Source organism: Tympanuchus pallidicinctus, unplaced genomic scaffold (genome assembly GCF_026119805.1).
Source record: "Tympanuchus pallidicinctus isolate F22 unplaced genomic scaffold, pur_lepc_1.0 scaffold1, whole genome shotgun sequence".
Classification (NCBI taxonomy): domain Eukaryota; kingdom Metazoa; phylum Chordata; class Aves; order Galliformes; family Phasianidae; genus Tympanuchus; species Tympanuchus pallidicinctus.
In genome coordinates this window covers 57,918,177-57,940,245 of record NW_026294618.1, presented here as the reverse complement: position 1 = coordinate 57,940,245, position 22,069 = coordinate 57,918,177, and the positions used below count along the sequence as shown (strand labels likewise).

Below are 22,069 nucleotides of genomic sequence, written 5' to 3'. Positions count from 1 at the left end.
CTAAGCGTGTACACAGACTACTGCAGGTTGCCGTTCGGGACACTGGTACACCAGCCACCAACATGCGATCCAACAGATTTCTGCCACCTCCCCCCGCCCCGACCCCGCAGCCAGGCTCAGGCACAGCCTCCAGCTCAGCCACACACCGCCCCGCCCCTTTGCGGCTCGCGAGCGGCGGACGGACGGCAGCGCCACCGCGCGGCCACGCCTCAGTTCTACCCGAGCCGAGCTAACAGCCTCTCGCAGCTCCCCGCCCCGCCACCGTTAGCGGCGCCCTCCAGCCCCGCGCATGCGCAGCGCCTTCCCCGCGTTGCCTAGAGACGGTTGCCTGGGCGCGTTACAGCCGCGCCGCTGTTGGAGCGGGAGCCCCCTGCGCCCGCCGCCATGCTGCCTGCGTTGCGTCCGTCGCCGTCGGCCTCCGCCATGCCTTACACCTACTGCAGCCCTCCCCGCGCCGTGCCCGCCCGCCCCAAGTACCGAGCACCGCTGGAGGCCGACGAGCCGTGAGTGCCCCTAGCAGGCTCCGTTCCCGGGGTGGGGGGAGCCGCGGGACTTGGGACTTTCGGGGATGTAGTTGGAGGGTGCGCCTCCCTCACCGCAGCCGTGGGCGCTTGGCGTTGCAGGGTGAAGGAGCCCGCTCGCTGGGCCAACCTGATGTACGACAGGAGAGTGGTGCGCGGCAACACGTACGCCCGTCAGGCCGTGCCGATGGTAGGTTCTCCGCGGGCATCATCCCACAGCTGCGTTGGGAAGCAGCGCCTTAGTTTCTCTTGCCAGGGAGGGTTTCGGTTGGGTATTAGGAAACGTTTCTTCTCAGAAAGATCAGCGAGGCAGTGGCGCAGGCTGCCCAGGGAGGGGTGCAGTCACCGACCCTGGAGGTGCTCAAGATCCGTGTGGATGTGATGCTGAGGGATGTGGTCAGTGGGCGCGGAGGGGTGGGCAGACGGTCAGACTAAATGATCACTTTTTTCGACTTCAACGATTCTGTGATTTTCAGAGATTATTTCTACGTGGATGCTTTAGTAGTGGATGCTTTAGTAGTGGATGATTTAGTAGTGTGGATGTCTTTTGCTTCAACAGCAATCAAGTTTCTAGATTTTTTTAATCTAACAAACAATTCTGTTGATATTGCAATAACTGGACCGAAGCCATACAATTATAGAAGTTCCAAGCCCTCTGCCACAGATGGGGTTGCCAACCCCTAGACCAAGTACTAGATCAGATTCCCCAGAGCCCCATGCAACCTGGCCTTGAACACCTGAGGGGATGGGGCAGCCACAGCCTCTCTTGGCAGCCTGTTCCAGCACCTCACCGCTCTCTCAGTTAAAAAACAAACAAACAAACAAACAAAAAAAATCCACTTCCCCAAGATGTCTAATCTAAATCTCCCTTTCTTTAGTTTAAAACCATTCCTCCTTGTCCTGTCAGTATCTGCCCATGTAAAAAGTTAATTTCCTTCACGTTTATAAACTCCTTTCAAGTATTGGAAGGTTGCAAAGAGGTCTCCCCACAGCCTTCCCTTTTCCAGGCTGAAGAAGCCCAGTTCCTTTAGTCTATCTTAGTAGGGTGCTCTAGCTCTCTGATTATCTTCATGGCCTTCCTCTGGACCCTCTCCAGAAGCTCCACATCTTTCCTGTGTTGGGGAAGTCTATTTCACTTTCTTAAAGCTTCACCTGGAAGCTTGCAGCTGAGTGAGAATAAGCCATTTTAATATGCTTCATCTTGTTTTATCTTAGTGTGAGGTGCCATTAAAGTACGCCTGTAGGTATCCACTACATCTGGTTAGTTTCATGCCCTTGTCTTTAAGGGAATGGACAATTTAGAATCACTCTAAACTGAAAAGTAAATCTGAAATACTAGATTTGTAATGTTAAAAACAACAACAGGCTTCATTTGCAAGATAAATTAGTAGTATTTCCAAGTACCAAGTGCATGGCAGTGTATTTCTTATTTATTTTCTTGTTCACCCCTGTCCAGTGTATCCATCATCCCAATGCATTTGAGATTCAAAGGCAGAGAGAAGCACGGAGGAGAGCATTGGCTAGAAAGAGAGCAGAAGAGCAAATACAGCTAAGAACACCTGAGCCTGTGGAAGGCAGAGAGCACGTTCATGTGCAGACAGGTAAGGGATGATTTAAGAAAAAAATTCATCTGAGAACAAAAACTTTCTGGTGTAAATTTACTTACTAAAGTGGTAATTCAATTGGTAGAATCAATTAAGGGTAAGGTTCTCTCATCCTTTCCACTATAAACCCCCTATTTTTAGTTCCGTTTAATTACTAATAAATGTGGCTAATGAGAGTGACTTTTTTTTTATTTTCAAGAATGTCTGTTTTTCAATTCTCAGTGCACATTTATTCAACAATTCATTTATTCATTCCTTTTCCAGTATCATCAGAGAAGTATACCTCAAATAGAGGTGTGTTCTTCTAATAAGACTAGTATTAAAAATTACTAGGGGGAAGGGAAAGAAGGATGGGCAGTGGCCCTAATTTAAAGCAGGAAGCTGCACTGTTTGTGAGCAAACAATTTATTTGTAGCAAGACCAACATTTGTCAGGGGATGATCATGGGGTGAGCACAATGTATTGCTGTGTCATTCAGAAAAGCATTTCAGATTGTCTTATAAACTGGGAAAACAGCTGTGGTACGTGCTAACCAGATGTAGGCTTTGGTTTTGTGAGCATTCTCTGTGCCACAGCACAACTGAACCCCCCTCCAATGTACAACGATTTTTCACCATTGAAATTCCGTTGGGCACAGAAGGAGGCAGCCTAGTGTGGTTATCGTGGTCTCTTTTTTCCCATCTTTTAGTGCTGATTAATCTCTGTAGTGGGAAACAGGCATATAATTCAAGTCAAGCACAGGGTGCTATATATATTTGGTTACCTCAAAGCTACTTCCAGTTGGCCCGGAAGGAGAGTGTCATTTTTTAAAAATCCATCAGATCCAGTGTTCTGGAGATGTAGTCTTCTCTATGCAATGGAGAAAAATCTATGGCTTTATTACTATTAATGGTGAGTAGATGTTTAGTAAATTAGTAGTGTAATCATTGTCCATTTTTGAAATTGCCATATCCCAGTACCTCTACTGTTGCACTGCCTCCTACACTCTACCAAGAATTGTTTACTCTTTGAGGTGGACTGAAAATGGTGTAGGGTCTCTTTAGAAACCAGGTGAATGGGTTTAGGAGAAATTTCCAAGAACTGTACCAGATGCTACAGAAAGTATGGCATCAAATGTCTTATGTAGCAAATTGTTTTGAGAGCTTTTCTTTGTGTGTGTTAATTTGCATTTGGTTTTTTTTTTGGTGGTTTTTTTTTTTTTTTTTTGGTAACTTTATAGAAACAACTTTGCAGCATATATAGTATTTATGCATCTTCGTATATAGTTCACCCAGTACAATAATCAGGAATAGCTGAGGAATAAAATAAAAAAGAATCCAATGTAGAGCATTCCTTCTGTTTTATTTCTAGAGCTGTATTTGGAAGAGATAAGTGACCGGTTAATAGAGGTTGATGTGGAATGTCAAACAGATGCATTTTTGGATAGACCTCCCACTCCTTTCTTCGTGCCAGCTAAAACAGGAAGAGATGTGGCCACACAAATAGAAGAAGGAGAGGTATGAAGCAAAGTCACATACACAAGTAGTGGTAAAGCATATTTCCTATATCAAACAAATTTGAGACAAAACCAGAAAGGAACATCTTGTAGAACATGCAAAAGAAACCATGCAAAACTGAGGAACAAACACAGGTTCTACTGCTTTCAGCTAAGAACCACAATACTGAAAAGTGTTCTCCTCTGTGGAAATAGTATCCAGCCAGAAGGGCTGGAAGCACAAAAGGGAGCAGCAGTAGGGTCCAGGTGAGTGCTCTGCTTGTCCCTGACAGTGCCCTAAGTGACTGCAGCAGAATATGTGGTGTCTTATTCCAGCTCACTCGTCACTTAGACCCCAGCAGCATTCATGCTTCTCGCCTTAGATGATGCTGGATCCCTACCTCCACTTCTCATCACCTCTTTCTGTGAGGTGTTGCGATCATCCTCCTTTGCTCCTTGCCAAGATATTGAGAGGGATCGTGGTAAGGGGTCATTTATTTTTGTTTCACTGACTCTCATCCACAGCTCTTTGACTTTGACATTGAAGTCAAGCCAATCCTGGAAGTGCTGATTGGGAAAACCATTGAGCAAGCTTTGCTGGAAGTCATGGAAGAAGAAGAGCTGGCCAAGCTGTGGGCACATCAGCGTGCCTATGCAGAACTGCGCAATGCAGAGCTGGCTGAGGTCCAGCGCCTGGAAGAGCAAGACAGGCGATACAGAGAGGAGAAGGTAAGTTTGATTATGTGTAAAACAGGCCTGTGAGAGTGCTCACCATGTCCAGTACTGAAAGATGAGCTCTGAAATCAGCTGAATGGGGGCAGAAGGGTATTGTCAAGTTCAATGTTTCTGAAAGCATTTTGGTGCCACGTAGAACCTTGGCTTCACATAGAACCTTGCTGTCATATAGGCCGGCTCTGTACTGTTCTGTTCAATTAGAGCAGTCATGCTCAAGTGACTTGGTGAACTCAGGCACCTGATCAGGAAGCCAAACCTGACAGTATTGTGCAGCTGTTACTCAAGCCTGTTCATTATGATAATATCTAAAGGAGTAGTCAGAGTGCTTGAAGGCAAGAAGCACTTGGTGTTCTTTCACACAGAATGCATATGCTATTGTATGAACACACATACCTCTCCAGATCTCCAAGTACAAAACTATGTTACTAGTATCTAGCAAGTAGAAACAAATAGAAATGACAAGTCTTAATTTGTTTATTTGGGTTAATAATGTTAATGTTATTATTGTTTTCCTGGACCAACCTACGTTTTCATTTTTTCTTATGTCAAATAGTATATAAAATTGGAAAAGTGAAAAGTTGATGAAATTTTCACCCAACCTCACCTTATTCCAAGGGCATCAATCAGCTCTATCTGCAGTAATCAAGCAGTTGAGATATCAGTGGATGATAAGGTATCGGAGAAGGATTTCATTTAGCCAGCCATAAGACCCTTATATTTACAGACTTGCCAAAATTAAAAAAGCTGTATCAAGGGATTCCTCTAGTCCTTGCACTCCATGATCAGGCATTCAAGGAGTTTTTTGTGAAAGTTAGAGGCCACAGATACTGGCATCTCGCTCCTCTCATTATCTCTGCTGTTTATGAGTTTCACACTGATGATTTTTCAAAATCTAGATCAAAAGAGCTAAGGGGCTGAAAACTGAAGTGCAATATTGTTTTGACAGGAACGCTGCAAACAGCTGCAGATGCAAATGCTGCAGAAAGAGAAAGAGACCATGGAGAAAATTGCAGCTCAGCATTTTGCTAAGCGTTACTTGGCTGATCTTATTCCCTCAGTCTTCAACAATCTTCACGAGAGTGGCTTTTTCTATGATCCTATAGAAAGAGGTTTGTACTTTATTTTTTTAATATATGCAGTAATATAGATGTCAAACCATCCATAGACACACATTCTTTACAGTCTTATTATTTAGAATAATGTAAGAATACTTTATTCATTTACATTTTTGATTGCAGAGGTAGTTTTCAAAGTACTTCAAAAGTTTTCAAGTTTTAATACAAACATTGGTTACCTGCACCAAGTGTTCAAAAATATGTAAGAACTGACAGTTTTGCTTATAATGAGAAGAGCTGCTTTTATTTTGGTAGAAACAAATGGCTGTTTAGGACTGGTAGAGAAAGAAGGAGAGAGGGATCCAAACTGTTTAAGTGTATTTTGATAGGATAAGTGAAGAAATATGTATGTCACTCTGAATCTTTGTTAACGATTGCTGGAACAAAGGAAAAAATGGTCAATAAGAATTAGACTCTGCAAATAATTTTAGAGTTGTACATCAGGAACTTTCAAGCTTTCAGAGTCAGCAGCCTTTCTTATGGGTTACTTTGATGCACCCCACTTATCAGTTCCTGTACAGGTGCTCAGACTCCAGTTTGGAAATGGGTACACGTTCTCCAGAATGAGTCAGAAGGCAAATGCAGAAACTGAGTGTGTGAGTGGGGTTTGGGCCTGTTACACGTGAAAAGCATGACTGGAGTAAGCAAGAGCTCTTTAGTCAGAGAGAACAAATGCTTTCAGCAGACTAGAAGCCAGATGTACTTGGAAAGCAGAGCAGGAAATGTTATTCTTCTGACTTGCTCAGGGTAGTTATTTTCATCTAGCTAGAACATTACTGTGCATCTCATGTGTGTTTGCTCTTCGGGGATGCCAAGCCCCTTTGAAAATCAGTGAAGTTGAGAGGACTCTGGTTCAGGTCCATAATGATGAGGAATCTCAGTAAGAGAGGCAGGAGACAAGGCACCTAACAAATCCTGAGAGATTTCATCTGGCTCTTGCAAAGCAAGTATCTTCTGGCAGGGTTGTTCATCCCTTAATGGTCACAGCAAATGAAAAACAGCCCAGAGATCCCGTTGCTCATCCTTAATAAGCAGATGCTTTTTCTTGCTTTCTTTCTGCCAAATTCTTACAGACATTGAGACAGAATTCCTGCCATGGCTGATGACAGAAGTGGAAGAAACATTAGAAAAGAAGACTCTGGGAAGGGTGATGCTTGACTGTAAGTTATCAGTTAATCTGGGCTCCTTATTTGTAATTGTTGTTTCTCCAGCCAAAACAAATGGAACGTTTGTATGCTCATTATGGACTAAGTGAGCAGGTGTCAAGAAGTGAACAAGAAGTCCAAGTGCCTGTGGCTTCGTATGTTTGCTTTTGGGTTTTCTACTTATTTATTTTTACATTTAAAAATGTTTTTAAATTTGGGAAAATCACTACTGCAGCCACTAAATGATTGATTCTCACCTGAAGTATTAGAATTGCCAAACATGCTGCACTAATTTCTCTCTCTGCTGGCTTTACATTGTTTGATATGTGTTGCTGCTGGGAGTTGCAATACCTTCGACATGATGACAGAAAGGTCAGGTGACCAGCACTTTTAATCAGAATGAGAGCTTACTACTCCAGCAATTAATAATCAAGTCCTTGCTTTTGAAGCAGATTAAAATATCACTCTCTGCTTTCTTTTGGGCTGTTTTGGACCAAGCATGTGGGTTCTTCTATTGCTCAGTCTTCAGAGGCTGCACTGAAATACCTGGACAATCTAAGACTGTCTTTTGTAGAAGCACAAAATTATGATGAATGTGTATCCACCAGGCCAAACCCATTCTTATGTATGCATTACATATTCATTCTTGCAGTTTTACCTCAAGCAGTGATTGTGGATTTGAATTACAATTGTGTTTGTTTCCTTTGGGTTAATTTCAGCTTAACCAGGACCCAGTATTTTCTTTGTTGAGGTCCAATTCAGATAGCTACAGCTGCAATGTTAGTATTTTTATCCTGTGACATATGTGTTGGTGTGTATACTTAAGAACCACTTCTTAAAGGATTTCTTCTTGAGGGAAGGAATTTTCTCTCCTATAATAAAGAATTCTCCTATAGGAGAATTTTTTATTGGATGGTGAGAATTCTATATTCCTATAGGAGAATTCTCTAAGGATATATTTTTAAGTAATTTGCATTTAGAAGCTACATAAATGGCTAATTTTGTCACCATCCAATAAAAAACCTGTGAATTGGAAGGAAGCATCCACGATCTAAGGTGGCTACATTTGTCTTCTCAAGTGATGCAAAACTCGACCCCAAAATTAGCAAAGAATCTTCTTTTGGTATCTGTATCTTCTGGTACGTTGTCCCTTTTTCTATACTAAAGCCCTCTTCCTCCATCATTGGTCTCTTTATTTACCATGTTTAAATGATATATTTCAATGTGAATGTTGAATTATTGTTGTTTTCATTAGTTTGGAAGAGGTACAATGTTTAGAAAAACTTACAAAGCCAAAACAACAAAAATAATAAAGAACAGATGTTTTACAGCTGCTTTTCAGAAATAGAAAGTCTTTTTGATGAGTCCCACAGTTCCAGTATTACCCTCTGCCAGAAACATCACACGACATGCAACCTGGCTAATTCACCTTGTAGGGTGACCTGTTCCAAACGTGGTCAGACAACAATGAAGAGATGTACAAGGCAATCCAGGTGAACCCTTCCAAATCACTGCTTTCAGTGCAAACCTTTGGTTGTAATTAGGCTACAGCAGCAGGGATGATTTTGCTTATCCACACATTCTTTCATTGTTAGTATTATTTCTTTTTTTTTTTTCCCTCTGCCCAAGAATTCACAGGTCAGCAATGTATAAATAATTTCAGATGACAGTGTTTTTTTATTCTGTTTGTTAATGATACTTTTTTCTATTTCAGCATTGATTTGTACAGTGACTGAAAAACGCTTGGATGTGTTTAGCCAGAAACCTCTGCCTGATCAGAGAGAGGCACTTGCTGAGGAGCGCAGGCCAACAGACAGTGCACCACAGGTGGCTGCTGAGACAGAAGCTGCTGATCAAGCAGTCACAGCAGATGAAGAGACTGACCTACCTGCTGCTGAGGAACAGGCTTCGCGTCACATCACTTTCCAGTTAGAGGAAGACGATCAAGAAGAAATGGAGGACTCAGAAACTGACTAGCAAGCAGGCAAGTAATCATCCTCTCTATTTACAGATACTGTGGTGTAGGCATGCTGAAGGATGAATCCAGTCAGCAGAACAGCATTAAAGCATGTTTTCCAAATATTAATGTTGCTGATTTCAGGCTGAAAGAGTTGAGTGTTTACTAGTGTCACGAATGGCAGTGAAATCCTATGCTCTTCTAGACAATACAAGCCATCTAAAACCAGAGATGTTTACGAGTGAGAAGTAATGCTGTCCGACATCCCACTCTAGAAAGACATGAGAAGGATATTGAGAGCATCCTGGTAACCTTCGCAAGTGCTTTGATCATGTTTTAAGAACAGAAATGTTCTTACCTTGCTTGTTTTGAAAAATAACTGCTACAGCACTTAAGTTTCTTTCCACTTACGTTACTCGCTGTTCTTCCTGACACTCTTCAAGTTCTAAAGAGTTCTCTGGGAACACCTGCCCGTGCAAAATTTTCCTCAGCCTCCCCTGCTAAGGGGCTGAGCCCTGTGCTAAGCCCAGCCTTAGTTTTCTTTCTCATCACTCTTCTTTGGTGGTCCATTGATACCAAAAAGGAATTAAAAAATGCACCTGCACTGCCTTCCTGGCTGTTCCTAGGCCAGCTTTTCAAATGGGGCATTCCAACTCGTAAAAGTGCATTGCTGCTCCATTGCAGCAACACCATTTCCTTGCTGGTTGTAGTGGTGGAACCAGTCCCTGCTTGTCCAGCCTGCCCTGTGCTATGTCCTCTCTGCAGTACAGAGGAGATGTCTGCTAACCCAGCAGGCCAGACCCAAGCCCAAGAAAGATCTCAGGAGTGACACCTGCAGAGATAAGCACCTGCTTCACATCTCATACCCTAAGGAAGGATGTCCAGATTTTTTCTGTGAACCCCTCATGCTTGTGGCTTCAAAGGCGCACCCTGCCTGTCTTCCAGCCTGAGCTCTAACATCCAGACTCAATTGTGATGTACATGGAAAAGCTCACTTGGATGGTCCAAGCACTGGACCACTTGGATGGTTTGCCTGTCTCTGTAGATAGTTGAAAATTTGAAATAATGAGATGTAACCAGCAACAAATCCACTAAGTGGTTTGAGGATCAGCAGATATGCCTGTGTTAAATTATAATCATATATTACAGATTGTAGATAGACACATAGATGCTTTCTGAAGCTGGAGTATTCCTCTGTTTGCTAAGTTGCTGGTATTTCAACATAGTGTGATTGGCTTTTCATCTACCACTGATTCCTTTGATCATCCAGCAAAATGCATTGTGTATGAAATTAAGGTAGTCATTACTCACTGAGTTCCTATTTAAGTATCTGAGAATAATTTGCTTTTTTGACACGTGACTGGAAATGAAAATCAGGTTTAGGCATTGAAGTCAGTGGGAAGTTATGTCAGTTTCAGTAGGACCTGGATTTTGCACTGATTTTTGTTCTCACAGTGTTGGAGATTTTTGTCACGACTTCTTCAGGCTAATTTTTTCTAGGTAATTAAAGGCTGTGTGACTTGCTTTGTGAGAATTGTAAATGAAAATTTACTTGAAGTGTTTCATGATTCAAGTGTTTAAGTAGGTTATGGCACTATTATATATTCTTAAATTATTGTAAAACTTGTATGCGTTGCATTTTTACTTCATTTGTGAATTTATGGTTACTATTCAGGACAATTATTTTATATTTGATTGTTGTATTTTTGGAAAAAAGGTTTTAAAATAGTTTTAATGCAGTCCTTGTCTATCAGCTATGATCTGCTGTGTTTCATCCTAACCTCACACAATGTCTAAGGACAAAAGGGAGGCCTGCATGCTGTACTTGGCTTTTGATGGGAACTCTGTAGGCTTCAGGATCGGAGACCTGAGCTGAGGTATGAAAAAGCTAGCCTTTATGTTCCTGAAACCATTCTTCAGTGGCAATGTGCTTCAAATTAATGAAGGAGAGAAGGAAGACTAAGAAAATGAGCACATTAAACTTTATCATGCATCTTTCTTCTCTGCTGATAGCCACTGAAAGAGGAACTTAAGATCCACGTGTTCTGTATTGATGGCCAGGCCTGCAGCAGTAAAAATGAAGGGAAAAATTCTCATCAATGACATTTGCCAACACAAATTTGTATGGCCTCCCAGGGGCTTGGGAGTCGACTTCAAACAGTTTTTTGTTTTTCATTACAAAAAGCAGCCATTAAAAATGTGTTAGAAAAGAAACTCTTAGCATCCTACAACCATAAACATTTCAGTTTGGCAAACCAAACTGCAATGGTGTCCTCTGTGCTGGGGCCAAAGAACAGTCTCTGCTTTCCTGAGAATGCCATATGCTCTCCCCTGCCATATGGCTAAGCTGATTGCCCACTGTTTGTTTCTGTCCTGGGTCAGAAGCTGCTTCTTCATACTCCCATTATTTGTTTTTCTGGGGTTCTCTTCAGCATTTCTTACCCCAAACCAAAGACTTGAAAGTCGTATCTCACATCGCCAGAGAGGTGATGGAAACACTGGCTGATGAAGCTCTTCTGGTGAATGGGAAGATTTAAGATCTTGTGCTTTTGATTAAAAATGCAAAGAGGGAGGCCTCCCACTCTGTCCATGCTGGAGGAGGCACCAGCTCCTCAAAGCTGTTGTACCTAATTTCTGTGTGCTACGATGGTACACAGCTGAATGCTAGAACAATCCTTGTGCCTGGTTTTTGATGGGAGATTGCCTGGCACCTGCCCTTCTGGGGAAAGCAGCTCTAATTTTCTCATGATGATTGTCATCTTTGTCCATGTTCAGGTTCCTGCACCCTCTGGGTGCTGTGGATGGGGCTTGCTCAGGGCATGCAGCAACTGTGCACTGCAAACAGAGCTGGGGTTTGGGCTTTCTGTGTCCCCCTGCGGTGCTACAGTTCTGGGAGCTGTGGTCAGTTGGCCCCTTGGCAGGAGCCCCAAAGGCAGATGATGAGATACTTTCCGAGAGCAAGTTGTCATTAATAAAATGTAATTACTGTATTTTTTCCAGAATGTTAAGCATTCATTTTGCATATGGAGAAATGCCATTTCTTGAGAACAACCAACAGCCTGGCAGAATGGAGGAGCTTGGTTCACCAGCCTTTATTCTTGGATGCTAACTCCTGCTTTAAGACTTCACCTTTATGTCTTTTTATTAAAAAGCAATGCCTTTCATGTTAGGTATCTGAATTCACAAATATTTGCACTGACCCAGAATTCAGAAGTAAGTGAAAACTGTGACACAGATATTACTGTCTCCACAACTAACAGGTCTCTTCTATCCCTTCTTTCATACTTGAACAACCTTCCTTCACTCATCTTCAACAGCAACTTTTATTCTATCTACCAAAAGGCTATAGTAGTTCTCATGCTAAGGGAGGTGAGAAAAAGATGAGAGCTGGCTATGTGAACATGAGTCTTGTAGCTGACATACACATTTCTTTATCAAACTCCAAGAGCTGGATCATGCACAAATTCTTGAGCAAGATGCTCAGGATTGTTTCCCCTCAATCCCATTCTAGTAGAATTGCTGTAGAGGCTCCACCCATCCTTCTGTTGTAATCGTGCAGACCTAGTTCAGACATAAGTGTTTTTTGCCAGTATATTCTCATCTTCCTCTTAAGTATACCCTTTTTCTGTTGTTCCAGACTTCTCTCTTCTAACAGGTTTTCAGAACTGTACTGTAGTAAGCTCAATATGTGTACCTTAAACCCAGTTCTGATTTTAGTGTATAGTTACAATAGTTCTGTACCACGTAGGCATGCTATTCTGGAGAGGAAATTGATAGTGCTAAGGACTTGGTGATGAATTCTACCTTGAATTACCAAGTGTGGAAGAGAACTTTGGAGTGCTGAGAACTTAAAAGCTTTTACACAAAGTGGATGTGAGATGGATGGGACAGCAGCCCAAGGGCAGTCTGAGGATGGTTATTTGAAGGTGGAAAGAAGCTCAGGTTCTGGGATGGAGCTTCTCTTTGGTGTTTACATTAAAATCAAACAGAACAAGTCGCTGCTCTCAGGTAAGCTTCAAGCAGGTTTCCACAGAAATGGGAAGATATCCCAATAATCAAGGTGATCAGAGAGTATCGTGGTTAAGCCTGCTGCAATAGGTAATGTTTTTTAAAGTAAAAATTTCATAAAACTTCTCCTGACACTTGCCTTCCACATCCCTTCTCTCTGATCTGTGTACCCAGGAGCAGCTGTCACAGCAAGTGAGCTGGCCAGCACTGTATCAGGCAGCTTGGGGCCATTCCCAAGATCTGCAATCCTCCTCCCCAGTCAATACCCCCGCAGCACAATGCCAGGGATGTGTGAAGGACGCGGGAGGGGACTGAAGGGACAGCACCGCAGGCATTAGAAGGCAGGACAGGCTCCAGAATGCATGGAAAGGCACTACTCTTACCTGCTCCAGGTTGTTAGTTGCTCTGTAGTGACACCCACCTGGACTTCCCTTTGCATTAGATCCCCAAAGTGTCAGCCTTTACAAACTCGTATTTACAGTGTTAGGAGCCAGCAGTTGAGGTCACCCATCAAAGTCCTCAAGGAGATCGTGGGATTCTGGGCTTTCTAATTGATAAGCAGCACATGTGTATGCTGGAGCCAGCATGGGGGCTTTCCCTAGGAACCATGAGAAACAGGACACAAAGTTAATTTGGGCATTGAACTTTGTACAAAAGAGCATCTGTAGCTCAGAGGAGCTGAGCACAGTTGCTTTTGAGTGCTGGTTCCTCTTTAGCTGTGCCCAGGCTTGCCACTCATCAGAAAGAGCATTCATACCCAGAAAGGCTGCTCATCTTTGTGTGTTTGTACCAAAAGCTGCTGGTCCCAGTAAGTCTGTATCCATCTGGTTTCCATCTATTGATTTCTTTGCAAAGAGCCAAAGCACCGCTCCAACAACCAGCTCAGCAGATTAGCTCCATGTTTACTTCAGCAACTGCTTGAGAAGTGGGAAAGATACAGAGAGTGTCCATTTGGAATTCCCCTTGAAATCCTCTTGACGTGGATGGACCAAACTGGACTACATTGCTCCATTGAAGTGACAGACTGGGAGCAATCTGTTGAGACTAAAATTCACAGCTGTTTTGCTGCTGACAGAAATCACAGGTTTCAAAGAGCTGGGGAAGGAACAGATAAAAAAAATACAGTTGTGAAAGTGTTTGCACACTTGCTTATGTGCATGTACTAAGCATGGACCTTACCTAACCCACCTTTAATGGCTGCATCCTTAGGAGTCTGCAGAAGCTGCATTAACAACAGTGGTATACAGCAATATATGGCAATGGCTGTGTGGTGTTTATGAAGCCATGATCCCTGTCCTGCCCTCTGCAGCAAGCACCTTTATGCCTGTGTGAAAATCTGTAGTAGTGAAGTACTGAAACCATTCCAGTTTGGTTTCTCATGGCCAGGGCACCTCTAGCATTCCCTGAAACACAGTGTACTGACTCAAAGGGGAAGAGTAGAAGGGATCCCTGGAGATAGCCCCTGGTCCCATCTTATGTAGAAGCAGGGCATTGGGTTAGGCTGGGCTATGACTGCCTGGAGCAGCACTGCTGAAACGGTCTGAAAGTGCTGGTGGCTCACAAGCTCAGTAAAACCGTATGGAAGACAGGCCATGTGCCAGACTTCATCAGCAAAAGCATAGGCAATAGAATGTGGGATACCACTGTTCCTCTCTATTTGGCACTTGTTAGAATCATAGAGTCATTAAAGTTGGAAAAGACCTTTATAATCATCAAGTCCAACTGTTAACCCATCACCACCATGCCTACCAAACCATGTTGCTAAGTGCCAGATCTCCATGTTTCTTGAACACCTCCAGGGACAGTGACTTCACCACCTCCCTGGGCAGCCTATGCCAATGCATCACATTTCTCCTAATAGCCAACCTGAACCTCTCCTGACACAACTTGAGGCCACTACAGGCCTACAGAGACGATCAAACTGAGAGCTTAAAGGCTGAAAGAGTTGGATGTGTTCAGCCTGGAGAAGAGAAGGCTCAGGTGTGTCTAATTGTGGTTTTTTGGTGCAGAATGGCGGTTGTGGAGCAGCGGGGGAAGCAGTGCCCAAAGAAGGATGCCCTGTGACAGGACCAGAAGCCAGGGACAAAAGTTGCATTGGTGGAAGTGCTCCCTGAACATGCACATGCAAGTGCGCTCTGCTCACTGAGTGCTGTGCTCAGCACTTTTGTTGTCAGCAGCAGAGACCGAAGATAACGGTACAAAATGGGAAATTTTAATGCCATGAAGTGCCTTCCTTTAAAGCAAAAAACTACGGCCAATGAAAAAGGGGACATTTCTGCGGTTCCCGTGAAGTACTGACGACTCATTACAACAACAACAACAGTTTTTAAGATTTAAAGCTGTGAGTTGCGACATCTTCAAGAAAAGAAAAGTTAGCAGACCGCGAGCGGCAAAACTAACACCCCCAGCCCAGATCCGTACCCAGCCCGACCGCTCCATGCCCGCTCCCGGGGGCGGCCGCGGCTGCCGGCGGGGCCGCAGGAGGCGGAGAGGGGAAGGAGGGAGGCGCGGCGTCCCGCCCGCCCCCGGCCCTGCGCGGCCCGGCCTCCCCCGCCCCGCAGCGAGGCGTCTCCCCGGGGCCGGGCACCGCCGCGGGGACGGGAGCAGCTTCTGTCGCCGCCGCCGCCGCGCTCCCCGGCCCGGCGCTGGGGCAGCGGCAGCGCCCGCCGAGCCGCGCCATGAGGTGAGCGGGGCCGGGCCTCGAGGAGGGAAGGGGGGGGCGGGCGCGGCGGGGGGCACCTGCGGGAAGGCAGCGGCGCCGATGAGTGCGCCGTCAGAGAGAGTGGGGTTTTTCCCCCTTTTATTTCTTGATTTTATTTGTTTGCTCTTCTCCACCCCCCAACTTCTCACGAGCCGCAGCCCCCGCCCGCCAGCTCGGACTTGTCCGTCCGCCGCGCCTCTCACACAGTGCTCGGGATGGGCGCTTGGGCCCGGTCCAGCCCGCTCTGACTTCTGGAACAAAAAGCCCTCGGAGTTGGGTGCGGGGCGGGGGGGCTGCATCTCTCGGCCGTCGGTGTTGTGCCGTGCGGCGGCCGTGGGACTGCGGCTCGGCACGGAACTGCTCGGGGAGCTGGTTTCCGCCTGGGGAACAGCTGCGGGCTCGCATCTGTGCCCATCGCCCCGCTCTCAGCGCTAGCTCCTGCAGGCAGCCGCACCGCAGCGCCCTTCCCGTCGGTTTCTCACCCATCTCCAGCGGGACAGCAGCGTGCTGCGGTCAGGCGCTGGCTCCCGGGCGGACGTGCTTTCTTAATTCTGGAGGAGGAAGCATTTACCGGTACTACTTTTTTTTTTTATAAAGTACCTGAATCGGTTAAATTTTAACTTTCAGTTTTGTTTTCTTCTTTCTGTTTCTTCTTCTTTGGTCTTTATTCTGTCAAAAGTCTGCATCTCAAAGTGAAATGACAACTAGTGTTTCTGGAAGAGTGCATTCAGGACAGCCAAACTCTTCCCAAGGGCTGTTGCTTTCCGTATGTGACATGGACACAAGTGTGGAGCTCCTTGCGAAAGGCGATTGGAGAAGATATCTGAATTATTTGGTGAAGGGTGCAGTGTAGTATGTCTTTAAAATGGAGGTTCAAATAGAATATTCCATCGTCAGCGGGTATTCTAAAACTCATAAACGACTTTGTAGGACAAAATACAAGCTGTGTTTTGGATACGTCTTACTTATATCATGCATATACATTATATATTCTTGTATATGTTTATCTCACCTTGGTGATAAGTGTCTTCAATAGGAAATACAAATAGCACACACATCCTCCTTCCAGGAAGTGGCGGGAAAGGATGTGTGCGGTGTCACTGCCAGATGAGCAAATCCCGCTCTGACAGAATGAGGAAGGAAGAGGCGCCAGACCTGTATGGCCCCCAGAGCCCTCAGTGCTGAGGCTGTAGGATTTCCAGCAGCACATGGGGCCTGGTGCTCAGTTTTACCAGCGACTGACAGAACACATGTTCTGGGTCCCAGATGCCTAGTTATGTGTGGTGGCACCAAGTGTCAGCTGGTGCCTTGGCGGCTGCTCATGCATTCTTTGTGCTGAAGGCCCTGAGAGAGGCGGTGCTCATTTGGAACCAGTAGCGTGGCACGACACTGCAAAGCCTTTTGAATGGGAGACCAGTAGGGCTTCAAAGAAGAGATCTCACCTTCTCCCTCACCTTGCCAATCCTCAGTTGATCTCTTGGGTAGACTAGCACTGGCCTGGGATGGAGGAAAAACATCTGCAGTGTTAGCTGAATGCAAACCATCAGTATGCCAGGTGGCCAAGAAGGCCAGGGGCATCCTGCCTTGTATCAGAAGTAGTGTAGCCAGCAGGAGCAGGAAGGTAGTCATTCTTGGGTACTCAGCACTGGTGAGGCCGCACTGGTGAGCACTGTATTCAGTTTTGGGCCCCTCACTACAAGAAAGACATTGAGGCCCTGGAGCATGTCCAGAGAAGGGCAACAAAGCCGGTGAGGGATCTGGAGCAAAAGTCTTATGGGGAATGGCTGAGGGAACTGGGGATTCTTAGTCTGGAGAAGAGGAGGCTCAGGACAGACCTTATCTCTCTCTACAATTACCAGAACAGAAGTTGTAGTGAGTTTGAAATCAGCCTCTTCTCACAGGTAACAGCAATAGGATGAGAGGGAATGGCTTCACATTGTGCCAGGAGAGGTTCAAGTTGGATACTAGGAAGAATTTTTTCTCAGAGAGATTGCTGAGGTACTGGCACAGGCTGCCCAGGGAGGTGGTGGAGTTAGCATCCCTGGAGGTGTTTAAGAGCTGAGTGGATGTGGACGTGATTAGTGAGCATGGTAGGGATGGGCTGATGGTCGGACTAGATGATCTTAGAGTTCTTTTCCAACCTTAATTATTCTGTGATTCTGTAATTCTATGGTTTGGAGGAGCTGGATGCTGCTCCTGCATAGTGCTGTGAGTATGCAGTGGGCTGTGCCACGCTGGGAGCTGTGTATAAGATGGGAGTATGGATACAGTGACAGGATCAGTGACAAATGGTATAATTATTGTTTGTTATTGCATGCACTTGCTGCTGAGGTGCAGCTATGCATTAGGTATATTTTCCATCATTAGTGTGCACTTAATTGTCCTGCATTGTAAGTCAAAGCAGTCAAAGTCTCATTTGCAAACCTAATGGGAACTCATACAGATCCTGGAGTAGTATGACTGCGTAAGAAACTGTTTGCTACAGTGTTCTCATTTTTACATGGTCTCAGGAAGCATCTCTGACATTTGAAGAGGAGCTAGTCATTCAGACTTTATGGTAAATACTGCACATTGAGAAAGTGGGACTGTTTGTGTAAGAAGTAGAAGATGAGCTGAATGGGAATAAAAGGTAGAAAAGATGTGAGAACTGCCAGTTTCTGTGGAGCTACACATCATATTGAGACTGGCAGTGGGAGGCTTGGAGAGCTGCGTGCAGGAAAGCATGTAAGCACAACAAGAATTACCTCTTAAGGCAGAAAGGGCTGTAAAATGAAGTGCTTACACCTCCAGGCTGAAGCCTTATGTGGGCTTCTTTAAGGTATGTTAAAATCACTCTGCTTTTAAAATAAAATGAGTTGAAGTGCTTTGAGTGTATTGCTTCTAGGTAGACTTATTGCTTTTTAATGTGGTCACTTGTTAGTGTTAATTTTGCAGGCATGTAAGCCAGTGGGTTGCACACTAACGCTCCCTATCTAAAGATGGTGACTTCTCTTTCCTTCCTGTTTGATATCTGCCCTTAGAGAATCCCCTCCTTGTAAAGACCTGTTTTTTCTTCCCGTGGCTGCCCTGCCAGGGCTGTGTGGGAGGGAGTAGTGTAAGGTAGTTGTCCCAGCTGCTGTGACATGGTTGTTCTGCAGTGCATTACAGGGGCCAGGACCTGAGGCTCTGTCCCCCCTTTTCTTTCCCTCGAGCACTTAACTTTGTGGCTGATGATTAAAACCCAAAACCATCAGCCCTCACCCCACCCATAAGTGAATACACGCTCTGCACTTTGGGCAGACTTTGCTGATGTTGTTTTTTATAAGTTTCATTTGTTCAAGCACTTCACATTACACCTGACTTTGTGGGCATAAATAATCCTGTTCATTAAGGGTAATCTTGCTCACAAGATGTTTGCAGAACTGGAGTGTATTTAAAGCATGCACTGCCAGCGAGTTCCCTCCTGGCTCCACTCAGGCTTTATTTTAAGATGTTCCTGCTTTCTAAGATAAGCATGAATCAAACGAGACAGCTCCACGTGCTAAGGGAGCAGCGGTCACTATTTCTGCTTAAGCACGTGCCACAACTGACCACACCATTTAATTATCACTAAACCCAGAAAAAAACTCGTCTATTTTGCGTGTGTGTGTGTAAGAAGGTAGGAAATCTCTTTAGCATAATGGCAAGGATCCTGCTATTTTATGGTAACTAGCAGGAAATAACAACAGTTACAACAGAATGAGGGTCAGTCTCCTTGAATTCTGCTTGGGAAAACCCTGGAAGTTGACCATGACATTTAACTCTGCACATCCCAAGGATAATGAAATATTTTGCTTTTTCTTTTTTTTTTTTTTTGTACCAACTTTTACCTTTTTTCAGTGCATCCTTTTAAATACAGGCTGTTTGGAATTTGTGTTGAAAGCATGTTTTGGTTTGCAGATATCTAAAAGGAAAAATCTCAAAGGGATGGTGCTTTCCACGTGTCTTTATCTCCATGATTCTGCAATTTGCTCTTTTCTCTTGATTTTTCTGCCTTTCCTGGGCAGGTTGATCCCTGTCTGTAAAACAGCAAGAGTTGCAGTGCTAAATCGAGATCAAGAATGCCTTGGTAAACTAATCCTGTCTTGGAGGACAGAGTAGATCTGCTTGTAGCTTTCTCCTTCCTGTGCCTGGAACACTATTTAAGAGAAGCTGTTTCACAAACAACGTAAGACAGGGAAATGTATGCTTCCCAAATAGCATTAATTGCTTGTAATTCCAAGCTTGAAATTATGATACCATACAGAGTGTATTAAAAGACATTTATTTTTAGTTTTAATGAATTGGAAAGAGCACTTGACTACCTCACAGTGTTTTATCCCACTCAGAATCCATGATTTTTAAAAGGCATCCCCGGACTTGTTGACACCCTATTCTCTTGCTTAAGCCTGTTTAAAAACTCTGGTGGGTATGAAATACATTTCCAGTCCTTGCTGTGGGTTGTAAAAGGGTTTGAAATAAGGTCAGTCGTTCTGGGCTGGTAACTCTGTCTAACTTCTTCGTTTTTGCCATTTTTTCCTCTGGAGAACCTCAATTTGCATGTATAAGAAAAAGGTCTGGGTCTTTGAGATGATAATATATACACAAATAAAAACGAAAATTCTAGTTCTTGTCTGTGTCAGCAAAGAGCCAGAAAGATTAGCCATGAAGAGGAGGTTCTGTGTACATTTTGTCTTGTTCATCTTAACTTAAGGGCTGCTGCTGGAGTCTAAATGAGGGTGCAGAGTGTCTCAGGATTAGCACCATGGTCTGCTGCTAGGACCAGCACCTGGTCCTTACTCTCCATGATTAAGTGCTGGGGAAGGCCTCCCAGCTCTGCCTGACCCACAGAGTCAGATAGCAAGTGCTAATGTTCAGCTCAGCCCAATTGCTGGGACTCAGTCCTCCTGTTGCAGTCATTTTGTCTTCCTCCCATTCTTTGAGGAAGCTGGGACTAGGTCTGTCCTAAGAAGATGTTTCTTTGCCTAGTAGATGTGTTTATTCTGAGGAGCAGCGAAGTTGTCTCTTGTGTATATTGAGATATGATAGGAGAGTGTCTATCCCTTACAGTAGTACATCCATCTTGTCTAGGTTGGTACTGTTCTTTTTGCCTTAAGTGGGGCAGTGGGGGCTCCTTCTGAGAAGACTTCAGTGCAGTTCAGCTGGTGTCTCTCAAGACAGCACATGGAGCTGTTTTAGTGCTAAATATCAAGTCTGTGTGCTGAGAGGTGTTGTGGCTGACCTGCCTGACCCATCCTATCCCAAGGACTGTGCGTGATGTGGCTCACAATGTTCATTGCATGGCTGGCACCATGCATTGTCTCTTTAGTGATGCCAACTGTTGGGGAAAGGCTGCATGCTGATGCTTTGGGAGCACTAATGTCACCTGAATAGCCAGGTTTATTCATGGATTAATAACGAATCTGGCTTCATTCTTTTGGAAGGCACCGTTCCATCCTACAGTGCTCTCAAGCAACCCACTGAAGAACTGTGGGGGAAACTTATTTGCAGCAAATGCAGGATAGCAGCTAGTAGGGTGCAGATGGTATTGTCACCAGCATGGTCAACCACGTGCTTTTGGCTTAAAAGTCACAAGCATGATACGGGTAGGATAGAGGCTTGTGTGTGGGCACACAGAGGATACAGCAATGACCATGATGCCCTTGAGTAGTGTACCCAATACCTAGAGTAAAGGTGGTACCCAACATCTCCCCCAGCTGCTGTGACACAGCATAGATAACGAAGTCAGTGTAGATGTTTTTGTTTTTCTGCAGTGCATGTAAGAGAATAGCACTTAGGAAAAAGAGTAGTGGTATCTAATGTGGCATATCATACACAGTAGCAAGCAAATAGAATGCATGGTGGAGCAGTATTCTTTGCTCCTCCACTCAGTCTCATTTCCTGGTTCCTCTTGCTGTGAATGGTGCTGAGGGACTGCTGAGGAATAAGCAGGGATGTCCTATGCAATTGCATGGTGGACATGTTTTAGGGAGAATTGCAACAGTGTAAGTCCCACGTGTGTTTTGGGTTCATTAACTGTCACAGCAACTGTGTTGGCTTAGTTTAGCCAGAATGTTATTTCAATCACTGCAGCTGTATGTGATCTGCAGCACTTGTTTGGCCTGTCCAGTCCTATCCTACAGAAATAAATGACTTTAGAACTAGTAGAGCTTTTTTAAAGATTAAAACATACTGTAAGGCTTAGCAATAAGCAAGTGATTTATAAATCACTAAAATTGTGTTCTGCCAGTGCTTTGACAGATTGACACCCAAGGAGGACATCAAGTATCTAAGCATTATATTGTCCTGGAATAACAAATGGTTGAAGGACCAGTGCAGTACGCATTAAAAACATAGCTAAGTTGGTCTGTAGTTTTGTCTTCCGAGAGATGACTGTGTGTTCAGGGTCAGGTGGAGTCACCTCCAGAGCCATCTCTGCACCTTTGTTGTGCTGAGGCTGTCTGCTGTCAGAGGGCAGTGATGCTGAACAAAGGTTTGGAAACAGACAGTAGGCAAAGGAAAGAGAGTGACATACTGGAAAGTATTAGGTAAAAGAGTTGCTAAAAACATAACTGAAATCAGACCGAAGAAACAAAAGAGAAACTCTTAGAAGAACAGATTTGTTTTTTTAGTGTAGGAAGTTCAAATAGAACTTAGTTTTCAGCGAGTTTTAGCTTTCAGCTCAGCTTTCTGTGCCAAGAGGTCTCAGGAGACCTTTTTAATGTTACAGACTGCATGGGCAGTGCAGGATGCTTTCTGGCCTTCCATGTTTTCTCTCTTTGTGGGAGTCATGGCTCACCTGCGTTGTTGAG

General features: G+C 44.5%; 2 protein-coding genes across 3 annotated transcripts in view; both read left to right on the top strand.

The window, feature by feature from the left end:
- Positions 1-336: 336 nt before the first annotated feature.
- On the top strand, positions 337-12,082 carry RSPH3 (radial spoke head 3). Of its 2 annotated transcripts, XM_052679525.1 has the most exons (9): positions 337-503; positions 624-711; positions 1,978-2,122; positions 3,476-3,621; positions 4,125-4,328; positions 5,281-5,443; positions 6,523-6,609; positions 8,309-8,578; positions 11,552-12,082. In XM_052679525.1, exons 1-8 carry the CDS (start codon positions 385-387, stop codon positions 8,569-8,571), a joined length of 1,215 nt encoding a protein of 404 aa, XP_052535485.1. In that variant the 5' UTR covers positions 337-384; the 3' UTR covers positions 8,572-8,578; positions 11,552-12,082. The 2 variants fall into 2 exon arrangements, with proteins under 2 accessions (XP_052535485.1, XP_052535474.1); XM_052679514.1 differs by lacking the exon at positions 11,552-12,082 and having other exon boundaries at positions 338-503; positions 8,309-10,279.
- A 3,080-nt stretch (positions 12,083-15,162) lies between these two features.
- The window catches only part of PLAGL1 (PLAG1 like zinc finger 1), a 43,725-nt gene continuing 36,818 nt past the window's right edge, over positions 15,163-22,069 (top strand). Inside the window, exon 1 of the mRNA XM_052679340.1 lies at positions 15,163-15,242. The gene's annotated coding sequence lies outside the window, so the exon portion shown is untranslated. The remainder of the gene's footprint in view (positions 15,243-22,069) is intronic.